The 18,460-nt window shown below is 37.9% G+C and overlaps 1 protein-coding gene across 2 annotated transcripts in view; it reads left to right on the top strand.

Moving 5' to 3' along the window:
* Positions 1-18,460, top strand: part of LOC150080687 (plexin-A2-like) — a 1,379,917-nt gene that overhangs the window by 901,610 nt on the left and 459,847 nt on the right. For both annotated transcript variants that reach the window (XM_090381876.1, XM_090381877.1), the window contains one exon: positions 3,378-3,507. In XM_090381876.1, coding sequence (XP_090238002.1) covers positions 3,378-3,507 — 130 coding nt within the window. The remainder of the gene's footprint in view (positions 1-3,377; positions 3,508-18,460) is intronic.

Here is an 18,460-nt window from a genome sequence, read left to right on the forward strand (position 1 = left end):
TTGGGGGTAATTGTGTACTGAAATATGAAGTTCGCTGAGCAGTGCAGAAGGGTTACCAGGGCAAGTCATGGATTCTTGTCAATGATATATAGGAATTTTGGTAGCAGGGACAGGGAGGCTATTATCCCATTATACAAGGCAATGGTCAGGCCATTGCCTCATTTTAGGAAGGATATAGAGTTGGTGAGGGGAACAAAGGGGTGGTCTTACCAAGAAAGGCTTAAGCTCTGGCAATTGCAGTGCCTGGAGAGTAGCCACCTGCGAGGTGATCTGATTGAGGTGAATAAGGTCTTGAATGGGTTGAGCAAGCTGAATGCTGATGGGATTCTTCCTCTTGCTCAGATTAAGAACCTGAGGGGCACAGTTTTAAATTGAGGAAAACATAGTTGTAGAATAGATCTGTGGAAATTTGCCTTTAGCCAGCGAGTAGTTGATTGGTGGAACAGGCATCCATCTTTTGTTGCGGAAGCTAATAGTCTAAATAAATTTATGGCTCTTCTGGACAGGCATTTGGAACGAATGGAAGGGTGAAATGGCAAGCGTGTTTTTTTTTTTTTTTTTTTGGCTGATGCTGCATAAGCTTGCTTTCTTGCATCATATGCGGATGCAAGGAAGCATCTACTAATGCTAATTGTTTAAAAATGATAAATGTATACAGTCACGTCTAGAACAGTTTCTTTCATATATTGACCAACACTCCAAAGTAATAAGCGCATATTGGCCATAGCAGCCGTTGTGCCAATAAACCCCATTCCAACAACAAGCCAGCACCCTATATATATATATATATATATATATATATATATATAAAATAGTAAAATACACTTTTGATGCCCAGTAGTTAAGTAAACAATTTTTTGTATAATTTTTAAATAATAAGAGCTTTTTAACATGCAGCAGGTTAAGTAAAAATTAATATAATAAAGCTTTTATTATTTATAAATTATACAAAAATATTTTTACTTAACTTACTGGGCATCGAAAGTGCATATTCGAAAAGTATATTTTATTACCCTCCCCCCTCCCTCTCTCTCTCTCTCTGGCGCCTCCATAGCCAGGTGGGAAGGAGCAGTGGTGCGTAGCGCATGCTTCTTGATTAGACCGGGGTTCGAGTCCGTCACCACCAAATACGGAGGATGCGGAAAGGTCATTCAGGGAATGACCGCCGCATATCCCTGAGCAATATGGCCTTAGTTGCTAATGCTCCTAAAAACCAAATAACAAACAAACTAACATCTCTCTCTCGCTCTCTCTCTCTCTCTCTCTCTCTCTCTCTCTGCTGTAGCTGCTTAGTGCTGGTCAGAGTGCGAGTCCTATATATAGTCTTCATACTTTCTTACCTGTTCCACACGTTACCATACTGTCATTTATCACTATACTGAAACCGTAACTGTTCACCCTCCTGAACCCATAAATTCTAATATGGTTATTGTCTGCCCAAGCTTTATATTTCAATGGGAGAACCTGTAATGAGCCTACCCATCTAAAAATCCATCAACAGGGATATGCCTGCATTCCTTGCTCAGTGACTGCCAAATGAACCTTAGCACGATGCAGCCTTCCACCTTGGATGTATCACATACTGCTGCGTGACCTTTCACTCATGTCATCTGAGAAACACACCAGATGAACCAACAGAACATACTGCAAATTCATGCCATATTGAGAACCCATCATGCAGAATACATGCCAATTTACACGGGTGGATCTAAAACTGGCACCCATGTTGGTGCAGCAGCAGTATTTCCCAACCTTTCCATAGCCAAGAAACTCCCCATTGAATGTAGTAGCTACACTGCAGAACTCTGTGCTATCTACATAGCGTTAAATTTCACCCTATCAGCAAATATTTTGCAGTGTTATCTACACAGACTGAATTACTGCTATCCAAGCTGTACAACAGAATAAAAATTATCATAATAACCCCTTACTTATACACATTTGGAACACCATGACCAAGTTAAATAGGAACAAGCAACAAATTTTCTTTGTTGGATCCCTGGTCACGTTGGAATTGCTGGAAATGAACGTGCTGACCTAGCTGCCAAAACTGCTACAGATCATGTAGATCAACCCTTTAGAATACCACTCTCTGATTTCAAGTTAATTATAAAGAAGCAAAGTCTTGAGCAATGGCAACACATCTGGAAAATCAAGTTGGTAACAAGCTGCTCCGTATAAAGAAAGATCTCAGGCCTTGGAAATCAAGTATACTTGCGAACAGACATGAAGTAGTATCAGCTCGACTACGAATAGGCCATACGCACCTGAAGCATCTCTATCTTCTTGCAGGCACCGACCCACCAAGGTGCACAGGGTGAAACACTCAGCTCACTGTCCAGCATGTAGTTATTGATTGCCCCAAATACAATACTGATCGCAAGCTATGTTTACCTCATGTTCCACAATGAACACCTCTTTCAGCATTTCTGACCTATTTATATATATAGCTATGACTTTTTCTTTTATCTACGGTGGCGCCTCCTTAGCCAGGTGGGCAGGAGCAGCAGTGCATAGCACACGCTTCTTGATTCGACCGGGGTTCGAGCCCGTGACTACCAAATACGGAGGATGTGGAAAGGTCAGGGAATGACCACCGCATATCCCCGGAGCAATATGGCCTTAGTTGCTAATGCTCCTAAAAACCAAATAACAACTTCTTTCTACCTGAAATTGCCAGATACCTCCAGTTTTATTAAATTTTTTTGCTTTTAATTAAATTTTTGTATTATTTAGTCTTAATTTCAAATTAAAATAAAAGCTCAGTGTTTATGAGGATTGCATACAGGAAAAGATTTGGCTAATATGGAAAGAATTTTCTCAAAAAATATATAAATGATATTTTTTGGATATGAACTTTCTGTCCCCCCCCCACCAACACCCATTACAACATTACTCGTTATCAGCAATTTTAAAAGACCAAATAGAATAAAACTTTGTAGAAGTAACACTAATTGAAAATTGTTTTTTGTTATGTGATATTTTTAGGCTGCTTTAGCTACTCAGAATATTTCATGAAATTAACCTTTAATTTATTACAGTGATCACTTATAAATGAATATTTGTGCATGTGGGTTTTTTTCAGTTAATATCCATTTTTCTGAAAAATAACAATTGTGATGAAATAATTTTGAACAAATATTACAATTCTGGGAAAAGTATCTGAATAATCTCTGGGATTATGTTCTAAAGTAATTAACCGTGTTATCCTGTTAATTCATCCCCTTTACTATATGTCACTATATAGTTACTATATGTGAGTTTTCAAACAAGAAAATATTATTACATATTGAAAGACTATTGTTATCACTGTTCAAATAATACTGTATTAGTTTTTCAAAAAGGTCTTAAGATGTTGCCTTTATTTCTTATTTCAGAATTGTATGCCAGGTAGAAAGTCCGCGTAATTTAACAACCGGTCTTGTAGGAGGTCCCATTGCTGGCCCCGTGGTAGTCAGAATCCAAAATGATTATACAGCCCGTTCAAAAAAGCACTATTCATTTGTTGTAAGTATTTCTTTTCAAATTTCTATCTCTCTCTCTCTCTCTCTCTCTCTCTCTCTCTCTCTCACACACACACATGTATTTAAGTTATTTTGGAGTTTGAGTATGGTTACTTTAAATGTTCTTGAAGGAAGTCTTAATAAATTGAAATTTAGATGTGTATTTAATAATTTTTTTATACTTTTCTGTTATTATTTTCAGTTGTTGTTTACTGAAATATGGCATAATTGATAGAATCAATGAGAAGGAAAAAAAAACAGAGTATTGGATAGGTTGTCAAAAGAATTAGAACATGATTTCTATGATACACAAATAAATATTTGGCAAATAATACAGAATCAAAGAATATAATTAAAAAGATGTTAGAATGGTACACGTAGATTCAGTCACATGGTAAATTATTTCTGAAATTATGTACAAGTGTAGGGCAGCAGATGTTAGAAAACAGAAAATAAGATGAAGAGGACATAGAATTAAATGCTGAATAAATTAAAGGAATAATAGGAAAACTAAAAAATAGAAAAGGTGCAGGTATCAATAAAATAAATAATGAGTTATTAAAAAAAGGAGAAATGCTAACTATAGAATTATTGAAAAAGATTTTTACAGAAAAGAACATACCAAGTAATTGTTAAAAATATATAACAGTACCACTACAGCAATTCCCTGGCTTACGTAATACTTGACTTACGGAAATTCGACTTTACTTGAGTTTTTGCCAGCAGATGCAAACTTAAAAAAATTGAGGAAACGTATTTTGCATCCCATAGGAATAAACGGAGGTATTGTGAAAATACTGTAATGTGAATCCAATAACACATTGGGTTTTTTTTTTTTTTTGGTAATTCGTTCCAAGACCTCGGAAATTGAAATTTCTGCTATATAACTAAGCTTATTTATCTCTCCAAAAGGTCATTTTTATAATGGAAATTGCACTACACTTTCATTGTTATCATATGTTCCGTTATAAGAATCAATTTTGAATGCCTTTGTGATATTTTTCTAAAACACATTTCATGAGGTCACTCACTACCATAAAACAATAAAAACAATCTGCACTTTCCGGTTTATTGGGCTTTTCTGTTAACACAATCTATTATAAACGGATAGTAAACTCAATCTTATTGCATTTGCGATAATACTGATAACTGAAATTCTGTGGGTTTTTATGTTATGGTATTATGGTGAAATGAGTTCCCCCCTTCACTGAAATCTTCAATCGTATTAAAAACATAAATAAATTTTCAGAATCTTCTCTTCCTTCCTATTTACCTATTACAATGATGAAGGGAAAGGGACCAATGGAAAGTGCACATGCTAGCAGTGCTAGGAAACAAAACAAAGTTGATTTAGAAATGAAGATGAAAGTGATTAAGAAGTATGAGGCAGAACAAAGTTTCATCTGTTGCACGGAATTAGGTCTCACTGCTTCAACAGTGAATACTATTTTAAGGGTCAGTGCACGTATAAAAGAACATGTTAAAGGATCAATGCATTTAAGATCAACAGTGACCAAAAAACAGCGTCCAGGTGCTATCTCAAAGATGGAAAGCTATTAATAATATGGATGGATGAAAATCAGATTCAGAAGTGAGTGCCCCTGAGTCCAGTGGCAATTCAATCAAAAGCAAGAAGTATTTATGAAGATATTAAGGATAAGTACGGCGAACCCCAAGCCAAGTTCATTGCAAGCAATGGTGTTTAATAGGTTCAAGCATTGTGCTGGTTTCCAAAACATTAAAGTATGCGGTAAAGTCTTCAGTGCCGATTCTCCAGCTGCAGAGAAATTATGTGATGGGTTGGGAAAAAATCTCTTCTAAAATTTCCACAGCTCCTCAACTTCCACAGCGGCGTGGCCCCGAGTGACAAGCGATAGTGACCTAGCAATTTTTGGTGCCGTGTATATAGAGTACTCTTACTCAGCAAATAAGTTATATTTATTTTAGTGTCTTTTCTTCCTTTTACTCAAGTGATTCTTTACTTAAAAGCTTTCAAGTAAGAATCCAGAAAGGAAATTCACCTTTCTTTCCTTATACATATATATTTATTCCGTACTAACCCAGCTAACTTCCTCAACTGCTTGGTTACTGGTGGCACAACTCCTGCCTCCATGTGGCAGGGCCGGTAACCTGGGAGAAGAAAGTTACTCTCCCGGGGCTAAAAGGAACAAAGATGGACTTAAATAATTTTCCTCCTTTAGAGCCATCAAGCTCAAGGTCAGAAATGCCCAATGAAAATGACTCAAACCAACCTAAAAGACTTCGAAGAGAAGTAGTGTCACAACCTCCCTAACTTTCTGGTGATACACTCTCTGTCTACTCAGCCTGTGGGCAAGCTATCACCATTTATGATCCAAAAGTATTTAGAACCTATTACATGATCACCAAAAATGGTGAAGAGACTACAATCAGGAGACCTGGTTGAAACAGCCACCACCAAACATTCTGAGTGGCTATTAAAGACAAAAACATTTGGTGAGTTGCCAGTATCTGTTACTCCCCACAATTCGTTAAATTCATCGAAAGGCGTCAACACAGAGTGGGATCTGCTTTCAGTATCTGAGGAGGAATTAGTCCATGAACTTAGTGATCAGAAGGTAATCAGTATGAAGCGCATAACGATTAAAAAAGATGGAAATCTCGTACCAACTCAATCCATCATTTTAACCTTCACACCCTTGATTTGCCATCCACTGTAAAAGCTGGCTATTTAAACTGCCAGATTTGGCCGTATATCTCGAATCCTCTTCGCTGTTTTAAATGCCAGAAATATGGCCATTCTCAGCAGGCATGCAGAGGTCTTGCCATCTGTCCTATATGTGGCTCTAAGAACCATACACAAGCAGGTTGCTCAGCCTCAACCCCCATGTGTCCCAACTGCAAAGGAAGTTATCCTACATTTTCTAAATCATGCTATATGTGGAAAACTGGAAAGAAAATTCAGAGATACAAAATAGAACATAAAATAGAACATATCCTGAAGCACGCAGACAAATTATGTCAACCAAACCTAGTCAATCTTATGTATCTCGCACCCAAAGCTATATTTCAACTGCAGCTCAAACAGATGTGTAAATTCCACTGAACACCTCTTTGGCAAATTGGGTTGAAGAAACCTTATCAGCCTCCAGAAAAGATACTCCTAAACCTAAAACCAGTGAAGCCACAAACGCCCCAACTGATACTCCAACAGTCTCGCAAGGACACTGAAAGAATGAAAACTACTAAAGATTGTAAGAAAGCCAAACCTCAAACAAACAGTATGGAAGTGGATGTACACCCAGATTATGAGGAACCTGTCCTAGAATTGCATGCCAATGACACTATGGATACTGGTCACCCTACATTCCCAAAAAAAGACCGGGAAAAAATGCCCCACATCCAAAAAACAGCAAGATGAATCATCCTAAAATAAACCTAAATAATGCATAACATCATTCAGTGGAATTGTAGAGGACTAAGCAGCCATTCTGATGACTTAAGAGATTTAATAGCTCAATTCAACCTCATAGCTGTATGCCTACAGGAAAAATTCTTGTCACTGCAAGTTTCACCAAAATTCTCCAATTATATGATGTATAGACGAGATAGAAACTCGATCTCCTGCACGTGGAGGAGTAGCCATTCTGGTTAATTCTAACATGCAATCCAAGCCGATCCAGTTAATAACAAATCTAGAAGCTGTGGCTACTCATATTGCAGTTGGTACATCAGTTACTCTTGTTACCGTTTATATTCCACCATCTCTACCTCTTCCCCATTCAGAACTTGAAAGTCTCATTACACAACTCCCAACTCCAATTTGTCTTTTTGGTGACTTTAATGGACACCATCCATTGTGGGAGTCAGTTACGATGGACAGAAGAGGCAAATTAATTGAAGAATTTATGAATAATAGTGATCTTAATTTACTAAACACAAGATCTCCTACTGACATCCACCTACTTACAGGATCTACTTCTGCAGTTGACTTGTCAATTTGCTCTCCATCCATCTTTCCAATCCAGACATGGTTGGTATTATCTAATCCCTTTAACAGTGACCACTTTCCAATTATTTGCTCAATACAAACAGTGGTAATTCAAATTCCTAACCTATGATCCAATTGGAAGTTTAGTAAGGTGAACTGGGATGGCTATTCTGCCCAAATGCTCTTAGACAATTTATGTCCAACAGAAACATATTGATGGTGTAACTACTTACATCACCAATCAGATTCTGACTGCGGCAAATGCTTTTGTTCCAAAATCCAAGACATTTTGTGCTCACCGAAATCACTAGCGGAATGCAGAGTGCTCTATTGCCAAACAAGATAAAAATCATGCATGGAATGATTTTCGGAAGTGTCCAACTACCACTAACTTAATTACTTATAAAAGGCTTAAAGCAAAAGCAAGGCAAATTAGAAGGAAAGCAAAACACGATTCGTGGATTGCTTTTGCATAAACCATCACAAAAGACACTGACACACGAATCATCTGGAGAAGGATACAGGCGCTAAATGGCAAATTTGTTCAGTTGCCCTCTCCTATACTTCACTGGAAAGGAAAAGACATGACTACGCCCAAAGAAGTTGCCAATGCATTAGCAGAATCATTTGCCACCATCTCTGCTTCTGCTTCCTATACATCCTCCTTCCAGAGCATTAAAGATGGTGCAGAACGGTATAAAATTAACTTCTCAATGCGCCGCTCCTTTCCGTACAACCAACCCTTTACATTGATAGAACTGAAAGAATCATTAAATAGATCTCACAGCAGTGCTTCAGGGCCAGATGGTGTTCATTACATTATGCTAAAGCATTTACATGAAGAGGACTTATGTACCCTGTTGATTTTCTAAAATCGGATCTTCTCTGAAAATGTCTATCCTTCCTGGCATCATTTGTTCATTACCGCCATACCAAAACTAGGCAAAGACTCTACCTTGGTTCAAAATTATAGGCCAATATCTCTTACGAGCTACGTAGGAAAAATTTTTGGAAGTATGATTCATACAAGACTCACATCCTGGAGTCACAGAATCTCCTTCCAGACCATTAGTATGGATTTCGGAAGAACAAATCAACGCTAGACTATCAAAGCTGAATCTCATATTTGCAGTGCCTTTGTCATGAGACAACATCTAGTCATGGTCAACTTAGATCTTGAAAAGGCATTTGACACTACTTGCCATCATGGTATTATAATGGATCTTTATCATCTAGGTCTAAGGGGACAATTGCCTGAAATAATTCAAAATTTCTTGCGACTTTGGTATTTTCAGGTCCGATATAAAAACGCACTCTCTACATCTCGCATTCAAGAGGAAGGCGTACCACAGGGTTCGATACTTAGTCCAACAATATTCACAATTCGAGTTAGCGATATGACATGGAACATCCCAAAAACCATTGAAACTTACATATATGCAGACGATCTTACCATTTCCTGTCAGTCCAAAAGTATGAACACCATTGAACGGCAGCTCCAACTAGCCATAACCAAAATAGAATCCTGGACTTCACGACTTCACGGAATGGTTATCGACTGTCAGAAAATAAATGCACTGCCACTGACTTCTGCAAGTTACGGGTTCTCCATCCTGATCCTGAACTAGAAATAAACAAAACTCCAATTCCGCTTGTTAATACCATTAGATTTCTTGGACTGATATTGGACAGCAAGCTAAACTTCCAATCTAACGTCACTCATTTAAGAACTACTTGTCTAAAGTATATGAATATACTTCGATCAGTCTCGTCCATGTCATGGGGAGCTGATCGGTATACCTTACTACACCTGTACAAGTCCTTAATCCATTCACACTTGGATTATGGTTCTTCAGTATTTGTAAAATAATAAGAGGAGTTTACCTCAATATAGTACATAGAACACTTCCGTATGATACTCTCCAGAAATTAAAACGAAAAAATCGAAAACTTACATTAGAGTAAAAAATAAATAAATTGATTTGAATTGTGTTAAATTGGTTTTTAATTATTTATTTTTTAGTCTAACGTAAGTTTTCGATTTTTTCGTTTTAATTTCTGGACAGTATCATACGGAAGTGTTCTACCTACTATATTGAGGTATTGTGATCACGACATACGGTCGAAAAGCATTGTCAGCTTCAGGAAGGAAAATCGTTTTCAATTTTTAATTCTTTTTAATTTTTAATTGCAATTAAATAGATTTTTAATTGCGTTAAATTGGTTTTTAATTATTTATTTTTTTACTCTAATGTAAGTTTTCGATTTTTTCGTTTTAATTGCTGGAGAGTATCATATGGAAATGTTCTACGTACTATATTGAGGTAAACTCCTGTTATTATTTTAAAAATATTAATATCAACGTAGAACATTGAGTATTACAGCTCTGATTCACACTATCTTGTTCTTTAGTATATGACTCTGCTAGGGTAAGCACATTACAATGGCTGAACGTCATACAGCACAGTGCTCTGAGGACAGCCCTAGGAGCTTTCAGGACTTCTCCAATCCAAAGTCTTTATATTGAAGCGCATGATCCCCCATTACACCTGCATTGAAAAATACTACTGCTCCACTATGCTGCTGAGATCCAGAGTCTACCATCACACCCCAGTTGGGAGTATCTCTATAATACTCGGTGGGAATCGTTCTATGAGAGCAAGCCAAATGAAAATAGACCTGCTTCACTCAGGATTAAAGAGCTTGTTCAGAATTGGAATGTCAATTTAAATGAAATTTTTCAGGACACAACTGCACGTGTTCTACATTGGACTTGTGTCTGTCTCTCACAATGTGCACTTTCTCCAGTGGAGGAAAAATATTATACCACCCCGCAATATCAGACAGTTGCACTCAGTTCATGCTACTATGAACAACCATGCTTATAAACTTTATACAAATGGTTCCAAAACTGACAAAATGGTAGGTGCTGCTGCAGTTTTTCCTTCATGTACGATTTCAGCCACACTACCACTAGCTTGCAGCTTCTTCACAGCTGAATTATATGCCATTAAATTAGTGCTTAGTAAGATTACTGAGCTTTCCATCTCATCTGCCATAATTTACACTGACTCCCTCAGTGCTGTCTCTGCCACGAAGAAGAAGTTCTCATATTCTCATCCTATCTTGAAACAGATTCATTCGCAGCTATTCTGCTGCAGTGTGTCCAATCAGTCAATCAGTTTTTGCTGGATCCCTGACCATTCTGGCATCCCTAGAATTGAAAGTGCTGACTTTGCCGCTAAACATCCTCAAAGCGCTCTCTCACAATATCCTCAGTTTCCTTACACTGACTATAAGTCTGTCATTTGTAAAGCGTGCTATGATAAATGGTCACCGATCTGGAAAGGTAACACAACAATAAACTTTACCAGATAAAAGAAGATCCAAAGCTGTGGCTCTCTAGCTTCCGACGAAACAGACGAGAAGATGTGGTATTGGCAAGGCTCAGAATTGGACACACTCACCATACCCATCTCTTCCTGCTACTGGGAGAAAACCCACCTCAGTGCTCATCCTGTCAGACGCAATTACGGTTCGTCATTTTCTGGTTGAGTGTCCTTTATATTCAACCATTCGATCAAACCCTTTCCAGTCACTCTTAACTTGAACATCTCATATATTATGAAATGAAGCCAATATACAAGAAATTTTCATGTATTTAAAACATATTGGCCTGTACAGGAGCATATAATTTAACATCTCTAATGATATGTTACCTGTAAATAAACTGTGAAGAGACACAATTTGGCCTCAGTAGCCTTTGTTGTCCTTCATCCTAACAACAACCGCAGCGGCATGCTTATCGGCTGGAGAGTTAATTGTGGCATCGATGCTCGAAAGGCAAAACTTTCTGATTCTATTGTCAGGGAGACAGGAAATATATTATGCAAAAAGGATAGGTGGAACAGGACCAGGGTATGTCTGCCAGTAGCAAAAGTTGATGATGTTGTAGAGCATATATCATCTTTTAAGGACACAAAAGATGATATTATTGTACACATTGGCATTAATGACCTTAAGAGTGAGAGATCTGCAGATTTACTTAACAAGTACAGGTCAATGTTGAAAAAAGTTGCAAGCTAGGGTTGAATTTGAAAGTGTCTGCAATTCTGCCCAGACATGATATGAGGGAGTATATGATAAGAGCCTTGTCAATCCATTCGACCCTGGAGAAATTTTGCAAGGCTCATGGCATAAAATTTTTTTCAGTGTGGTCTGTGCTTGCTAACAGAAGAGACTGCTTCTACAGGGATGGAATACAAATAGAAAGGGTGCAAGAATGTTTGCTGATGCTATCAAGGCAGTGTTAGGTGGGGTCGGAAAACTGCTAGCTTGGGGGATTCCCAGACTAAAAGATTAACAGTAGCCGAAGGCAGAGGCAAAAGCGATTCTTGCACTGCTTCTATTATAACGAGCAGCAGCCTAGAGTGCAAGATTCTGCTGGGAGTCATCTTGGAACAAATAAATATGTGGGCTATGTTAGGGTACTAAAAGAGTAAGAACAGGTGAATGTACAACAATACTAGAAGTATAGTAAATAAATTTGATGAATTTGAAGTGCTGAACAAGGCATCAAAGGCAGATATTGTTGCGATATCAGAGAAATGGTGCCACTCAGATATAAGGGATGCAGAAATGGAATTTGAGGAGTATAATGTGTACAGAAAGGATAGACAGGGTAGGAAGGAAGTAAGGGAGGATTATGCTGTTAACAAACACATAAAATCTAAGGAAGTGCATCCAGTTGACATGGGTGGACAGTGCAATATTGAGTTAGTTTGGTGTGACATAAACACTGGGAAAGGGAAAATGAGAGTAGGAGTGTGTTATAGGCTAACTCTGAGTACAATGAACAATTCTGCAGAGAAATAGAGTGGGCCAATAAATCAGAATGTTTTGTAATGGGCAATTTTAACTTTCCAGATATTGACTGGAACTTGTGGGTTCGTCACTCGTACAATAGCAAGACTTTTGTGGATTTATGGGAGGATCGTTTTCTACAGTAACATGTTCGAGGGACAACCAGAAGGGGTAATACTCTTGATCTGATTATCAGCATGCATTAGGAATTTGCAGATAAAGGAACCACTAGGTGACAGTGATCACAGTCTACTGATTTGGGATTTACTTAAAGATGTAACTACCATCAATGGTTAAAGGGAAAAGTTACGAGTTTTTGTTTTCATAAAGGTGACTACTGTGGTCTCAGGTAATTTTTGAATTCTAAATGGGAGGCCTTCAGGGAATTAATCTTGGAAGCTACTAGACCAACTAAGAAATACTGTTCAAGATTTAGGCCTAAATGCATGTTAGATGAAATAATGAAGCTCGTGGCAGAGAAGAAAAATGCGTGGGTTGCATATAAATTAGCAGATGACACAGAAGCCTACAGCAGATATAAGCTAGTCTGTTATCAACTCACAAAGGAGGTTAGACAAGCAAAGGCTGATTATGAGAGATCCTTAGCAAAGGATGCAAAGATAAACAACAAAAACTTCTTAACTTATGTAAACTCTAGAAGGAAGGGGATGAATCAGATTGGTCCACTTGATGTTTGTGGTTCGACTGTTGGTGAACCTGCTCAGATTGCTGACAAACTGAATGAGTATTTTGCATCTACAGTCACACATGAGAAATTCTATGTGGAAGGGGAGGACAGAAGCTTAGTAAACTCTAACAGGGAGCTAATTGATTTTGTAATAACAGAGTGCAAAGTGGAGGAGAAATTGTTGGAGTTAAACATAAAAAAAGGCACATGCGGCAGATGGAATCTGTCCGGTTATATTGAAGGTGGCAGCGAGGAAAGTAAGCAAACCCTCAGACATAATTATGAGAGCATCCTTAGATTCAGGGTAGGTCCCCATGGACTGGAGATGTGCAAATGTATCCCCAATTCACAAAAAGGGTTCAAAGGGTGATGCAGATAATTACCTGTTAGTTTAACTTCTGTTCCTGGGAAAATAATGGAGTCACTGTTTAAAGAAGTGATGCAGGATCACCTAGACAAGTCTGCAGTAATAGTTCAGACACAGCATCTTTTGTTAAGGGGAAGTCTTATCTGACCAATTTGATTGGAAACTATGATATGGTTACAAAGGAAATGGAAGCAAAAAATAATTTTGATATCATTTACTTGGATTTCAGGAAAGCTTTTGATACTGTTGCACATGGAAGAATGCTGTACAAAATTGGAGCGGTATGGCATTGACAGCAGGGAGTGGTAATAAATGGAAACTGCTCTACGTGGACTAAGGTTATTGGCCCTAGGTGCCAAGCAATTGTGATCGAGCATTTTCTCTGTGCATAAAGTGTGATTATGAAAAAGCGATTTATAGTTCTTTTAAGTTCCTATCCTTAAGAAATTTATTTATTTAATAACAGCTGCTGTTACAAAAGTACTTGTACAGAGCAAGAAAGAAAAACCATCTTTCTTTATTTTTTCTTACTTCTATTACAAACACTTATTACTTTACACTTGGTCACATCAGGCACTGGTTCTGCGTCCCCATGGCGGGGCCGGAAACCTTGGCAGAACAGCTAATCTGCCAAGGGCAAAAAGGAGCATATATGGAACAAAATATGTTTCTGCCTCTAGAGCCGACAAGCTCCCTGCCTGAGTTGGGCTTTGAACATAACGCGTCGCAACCCAAAATGTCGAAAACCACTTCCTCAGCTACAGATTTTCCTGCATTCCTCATAATGCACTCTCTTGCAGATCAGTCTCTTAGTTAGCTGTCGCTGTTCCATATCCAGAAACACCTGGAAAGTCTGGCAGGATCTCTTAAGACAGTCAAGAGACTGCAATCAGGGGACATACTAGTGGAAACAGTGAACTGTAAACATTCAGAGAAACTGATAAAACTTTCAAACTTTGCTGGAATTCCAGTAAAAGTTTCTCCCCTTGCAACCCTAAATACATCTAAGGGTGTTATATCCTGTTGGGATCTATTGAATGTCACGGAGGAGGAGTTAACTCAAGAGCTTCAAAGTCAAAATGTGATTGCTGTGAAAAGAATTATGGTTAAAAGAGAAAATACACTCACACCTACAAGGAATCTTATTCTAACCTTTAACATGCCAAATCTACCATCATCGATAAAAGCAGGCTATCTACTTTACCGCATTAGACCCTACATCCCTAATCCATTGAGATGTTATAAGTGCCAAAAGTATGGCCACTCTCAAACGGCATGCAGAGGAAACCAAGTTTGCCCCAATTGTGGTTCCTCTGATCACACTCAAAGTGATTGCTCAGTAAAAGAAATGACCTGGCCCAACTGTAAAGGCAACCATCCTGCTTATTCAAGGACATGCTGCAGCCAATGGAAAACTGAAAAGAAGATTGTGAAATATAAAATCGAAAATAAAGTAAGTTTTCAAGAAGCAAGGAAAGTAGTTGCTCCCAGTATGACTAAGTGTGCATATGCCAGTATTGCACAAAAATATCAATCAGTGGCCACCCAAACTGATGTTACAGTCCCTTCAAACACTTCAGTCTCTGACTGGGCTCAAACTGTTCTCTCTCAGCAACAGCCCAATATCCCTAAGGAGTTGAATCAGGCATGTAATACTCCTCTTACAATACCATCTCCTTCTCCTGCCCCAGTGATTGCTTCTACATCGAATAATCACTCACATTTAGAAAAGACCATCCAAGAAACATCTATGAATATGAATGACTCATCCAGACAGGAAGAAGCGATCTTAGAAATATATGCAGAAGAAGAAATCTGGTCGGCCATTCTTCTTAAAAAAAGACAAACCAAAGCCTGAACGTCACAAACCAGTCACATTAAAAAAACAGTTAGATATAGCTTCTTCTACTAAACACCAATAATGTCTTATATACTATAATGGAATTGTAGAGGATTTCCTAGCAACTTTAATGATATTCAAGTCTTAATTAACTACTGTTCTCCAGTTGATTTGTGTCTACAAGAAACCTTCCTAATGTCTCAGATTTCTACCAACATAAAGAACTATTCTATCTACCGACAAGATCGTAATACAGTCTGTCCTCGTATAGCACGATAGTTGCGTTCCTAGAAACTCTCGTGCAATGCGAAATCGTGCAATATAAACAACAGGCCCTATGTGAAAAGTGGGGTTAGGTGCCGACCACCCAAGATTGAACACACATTTGGAACCAAAACATTACCAAACACAATAAATTATCGGGTAATTTTAATCGTTATAAAATACGTTAAGTATTTTATAACGATTAAAATACGTAATAAAAATATTATAATAAAGTATTTTTAGTATTTTTTAATACTAAAAAAGTATTTTTTACGAATAAAATATGTATTTTATTCGTAAAAAATTTATTATATTAAATAAAATAGTCGTAATAAAATACTTACGTATTTTATAATACGTAATTATAATACGTAAGTCGTAATAAAATATTGCTAATGCTTTTGCTTCTATCGTAAGCAAAGTTGCTTTTTGTTTGATTTTCTATCCAAACAGATGACAGCCGTTCCATCCCTTCCAATTCTTGTGTCTTAATCTAATGGATTTTAATTACACTTTGAATTGTTCCCACTGTGAAAGTTGTTTTTATTTTCTCTGCATTCTTTGTAATTCTCGGCGTTGCCTGATTTAAGTCTATAGCACGTGCAATATCACATGGTCTTTCATTTCGCTCAAAGCGTTTCACAATTTCATATTTTTTCTCTATCGACAGAGGTGGGCAGAAGCCTTACAGGGGAAACCACGGTGGGCCGGAGGCCGGTGTGATTTTGGCCATAAACCGTAGTATGAGGCCACTATAAATTTTCCCGGTTAAGAATTTTTGATCCAGTCCGCCTCTGTTTATCGATATTGCTTTTTTTTTTTTTCTCTGAATCTGCAGTGTCTTAGCCAGAACGCTTCCTTTTCACACCTTTTAAGTATTTTACTCATTTTTAGGGAATAAAGCACAATTACAAAACGAGGAGGCACGCTTGATACACATAAACAAAGCTGGGCGCGTGTAGCAACTGAACAAACAACACGGCCGAGATACACTATTAACACCTCACGTTTTACTAAAGCACATTTCTGGGGGTTACTACCATAAAATAATAAAAACAATTTCCAGTTGCGTTTCTGCTAGTGGAATCTGTTATAAACTGGTAGTAAACTCCATCTAATTGCATTTGCTATTATATCGATAACTGGAATTGTGTTGGTTTTTTACGTTATTATGGTGAAATGTGTTTCCCCTTCACTGATATAAAACACATAAATACATTTTCAGAATCTTCTTCATTCCTATCGTGTTGCGTTCAGTTGGGGTGATTCCGCGTTCGACTGCCATTTCTTGTAAACACAAAGGCGAATCGTGTATAAGCGAATTCGGTTCGTGTTATATAAGATAACGTTCCCCTATTTATAAATCGTGTAATGTAAACACGTGTTATACGAGGACCGACTGTACTTCAAATGCTGCCCGTTGGGTCTTGGCCATTTTTGTCAGTACAAAGATCCCGACCAAACAAATTATTTTGCAAACTGAAATTGAAGTTGTGGCCATACGTTTGATAGCCCAGATTTCCATTAACACTAGTATCAGTCTATCTCCCACTAAGTCATACCTTCTCTTACTAAGATTTTGAAAACCTGCTAATGCAGTTACCTTCCCCTGTCTGCCTCTTGGGGGATTTCACTGGCCACCAACCCTTATGGGGATCAACAAAATTAGATACGCATGGCTGCCTAATTGAAACCTTTCTGGATAAGCCAAACTTTACTGTTCTTAATACTAGTGCACCCACTCACATACAATTACCAACTGGACAAACTTCTGCAATTGATCTATCAATATTCTTCCCGATTCTCTTTCCAATCATAGAATGGTCTGTTGTGGACAATCTCATGGGAAGTGACCATTTTCCAATCATTTGTGAACTGCTCACTACCCAACTACGATTACCACAACCCTGTAGGAAATGGAAATTCTCTCATGCCAACTGGGTCAAATTTTAAGCAGCGATCAGTCTGGATGAGAAATTTATACGAACACAGCCGATAGATGAAGCCACAGATTATATCACGTCACACCTATTATCTGCAGCTAAATGCTCAATTCCATTATCAAATCCCCCTTCCCCACAGCACCATAATTACTTGTGGAATGAAAAATGCACAAAAACAGAGTAGTTAAAAAATAAGTGTAGTATTCTTTTTTGTAGATCTCCAACCACAATTAATCTTATTAACTATAAGAAGCTAAGGATGAAAGCACATCTCACACAAAGACAAGCCAAAAAGAATTCCTGGATTCAGTTTGCCTCTACTGTAAACAAAATTCCAGGTTAATATGGAAGAAAATTAGGCAGATTTCCAGAACTTACTCTCTGGATTTCCAGAAAATTAAAACCATGTGTGAACAGCGATCCATCAACTTTCGAATCTCTGTACTCCTTCCATATAATCAGCCACTTCAATATTCTGAACTACTACATGTTATCAAAACACCACGCAATAGTGCCTCTGGGCCAGACGGAATATATTATATCATGTTACAACATCTTGAAGGAAAAAATTTAAAAATACTGCTGGTCTTCTATAACCGAATCTTTCTTGAAAACCTTTACCTCACCTCCTGGCACCATGCCACAGTTCTGGCCTTTTTGAAACCTGGAAAAGATCCTACCAGGCCATACAGTTACAGACCAATTTTCCTCTCCAGTTTACTTGAAAAAATAATCCATAATCGACTTGTTTGGATCATAAAAACGCAACATCTTCTGAGTAATAATCAGCATGGATTTTGCCAGAACAGGTCCTCCTTAGATCTCCTGATCAAAGCTCAGTCTGCAATTAGTAATGCCTTTATTAAAAATGAACATCTTGTTATGGTTTCCATAGACATAGAGAAGACGTTTGAAACTACCTGGTTCAGTGGCATTCTCAGCAACCTCCATGCTCTTGGTCTACGAGGCAACCTTCCTATATTCATCAAGAACTTTCTCCAGAATTGTTCGTTCCAAGTTCG

The sequence above is a fragment of the Mastigoproctus giganteus genome, chromosome 9 (genome assembly GCF_048544385.1).
Source record: "Mastigoproctus giganteus isolate SK-2022 chromosome 9, ASM4854438v1, whole genome shotgun sequence".
NCBI classification, from domain to species: domain Eukaryota; kingdom Metazoa; phylum Arthropoda; class Arachnida; order Uropygi; family Thelyphonidae; genus Mastigoproctus; species Mastigoproctus giganteus.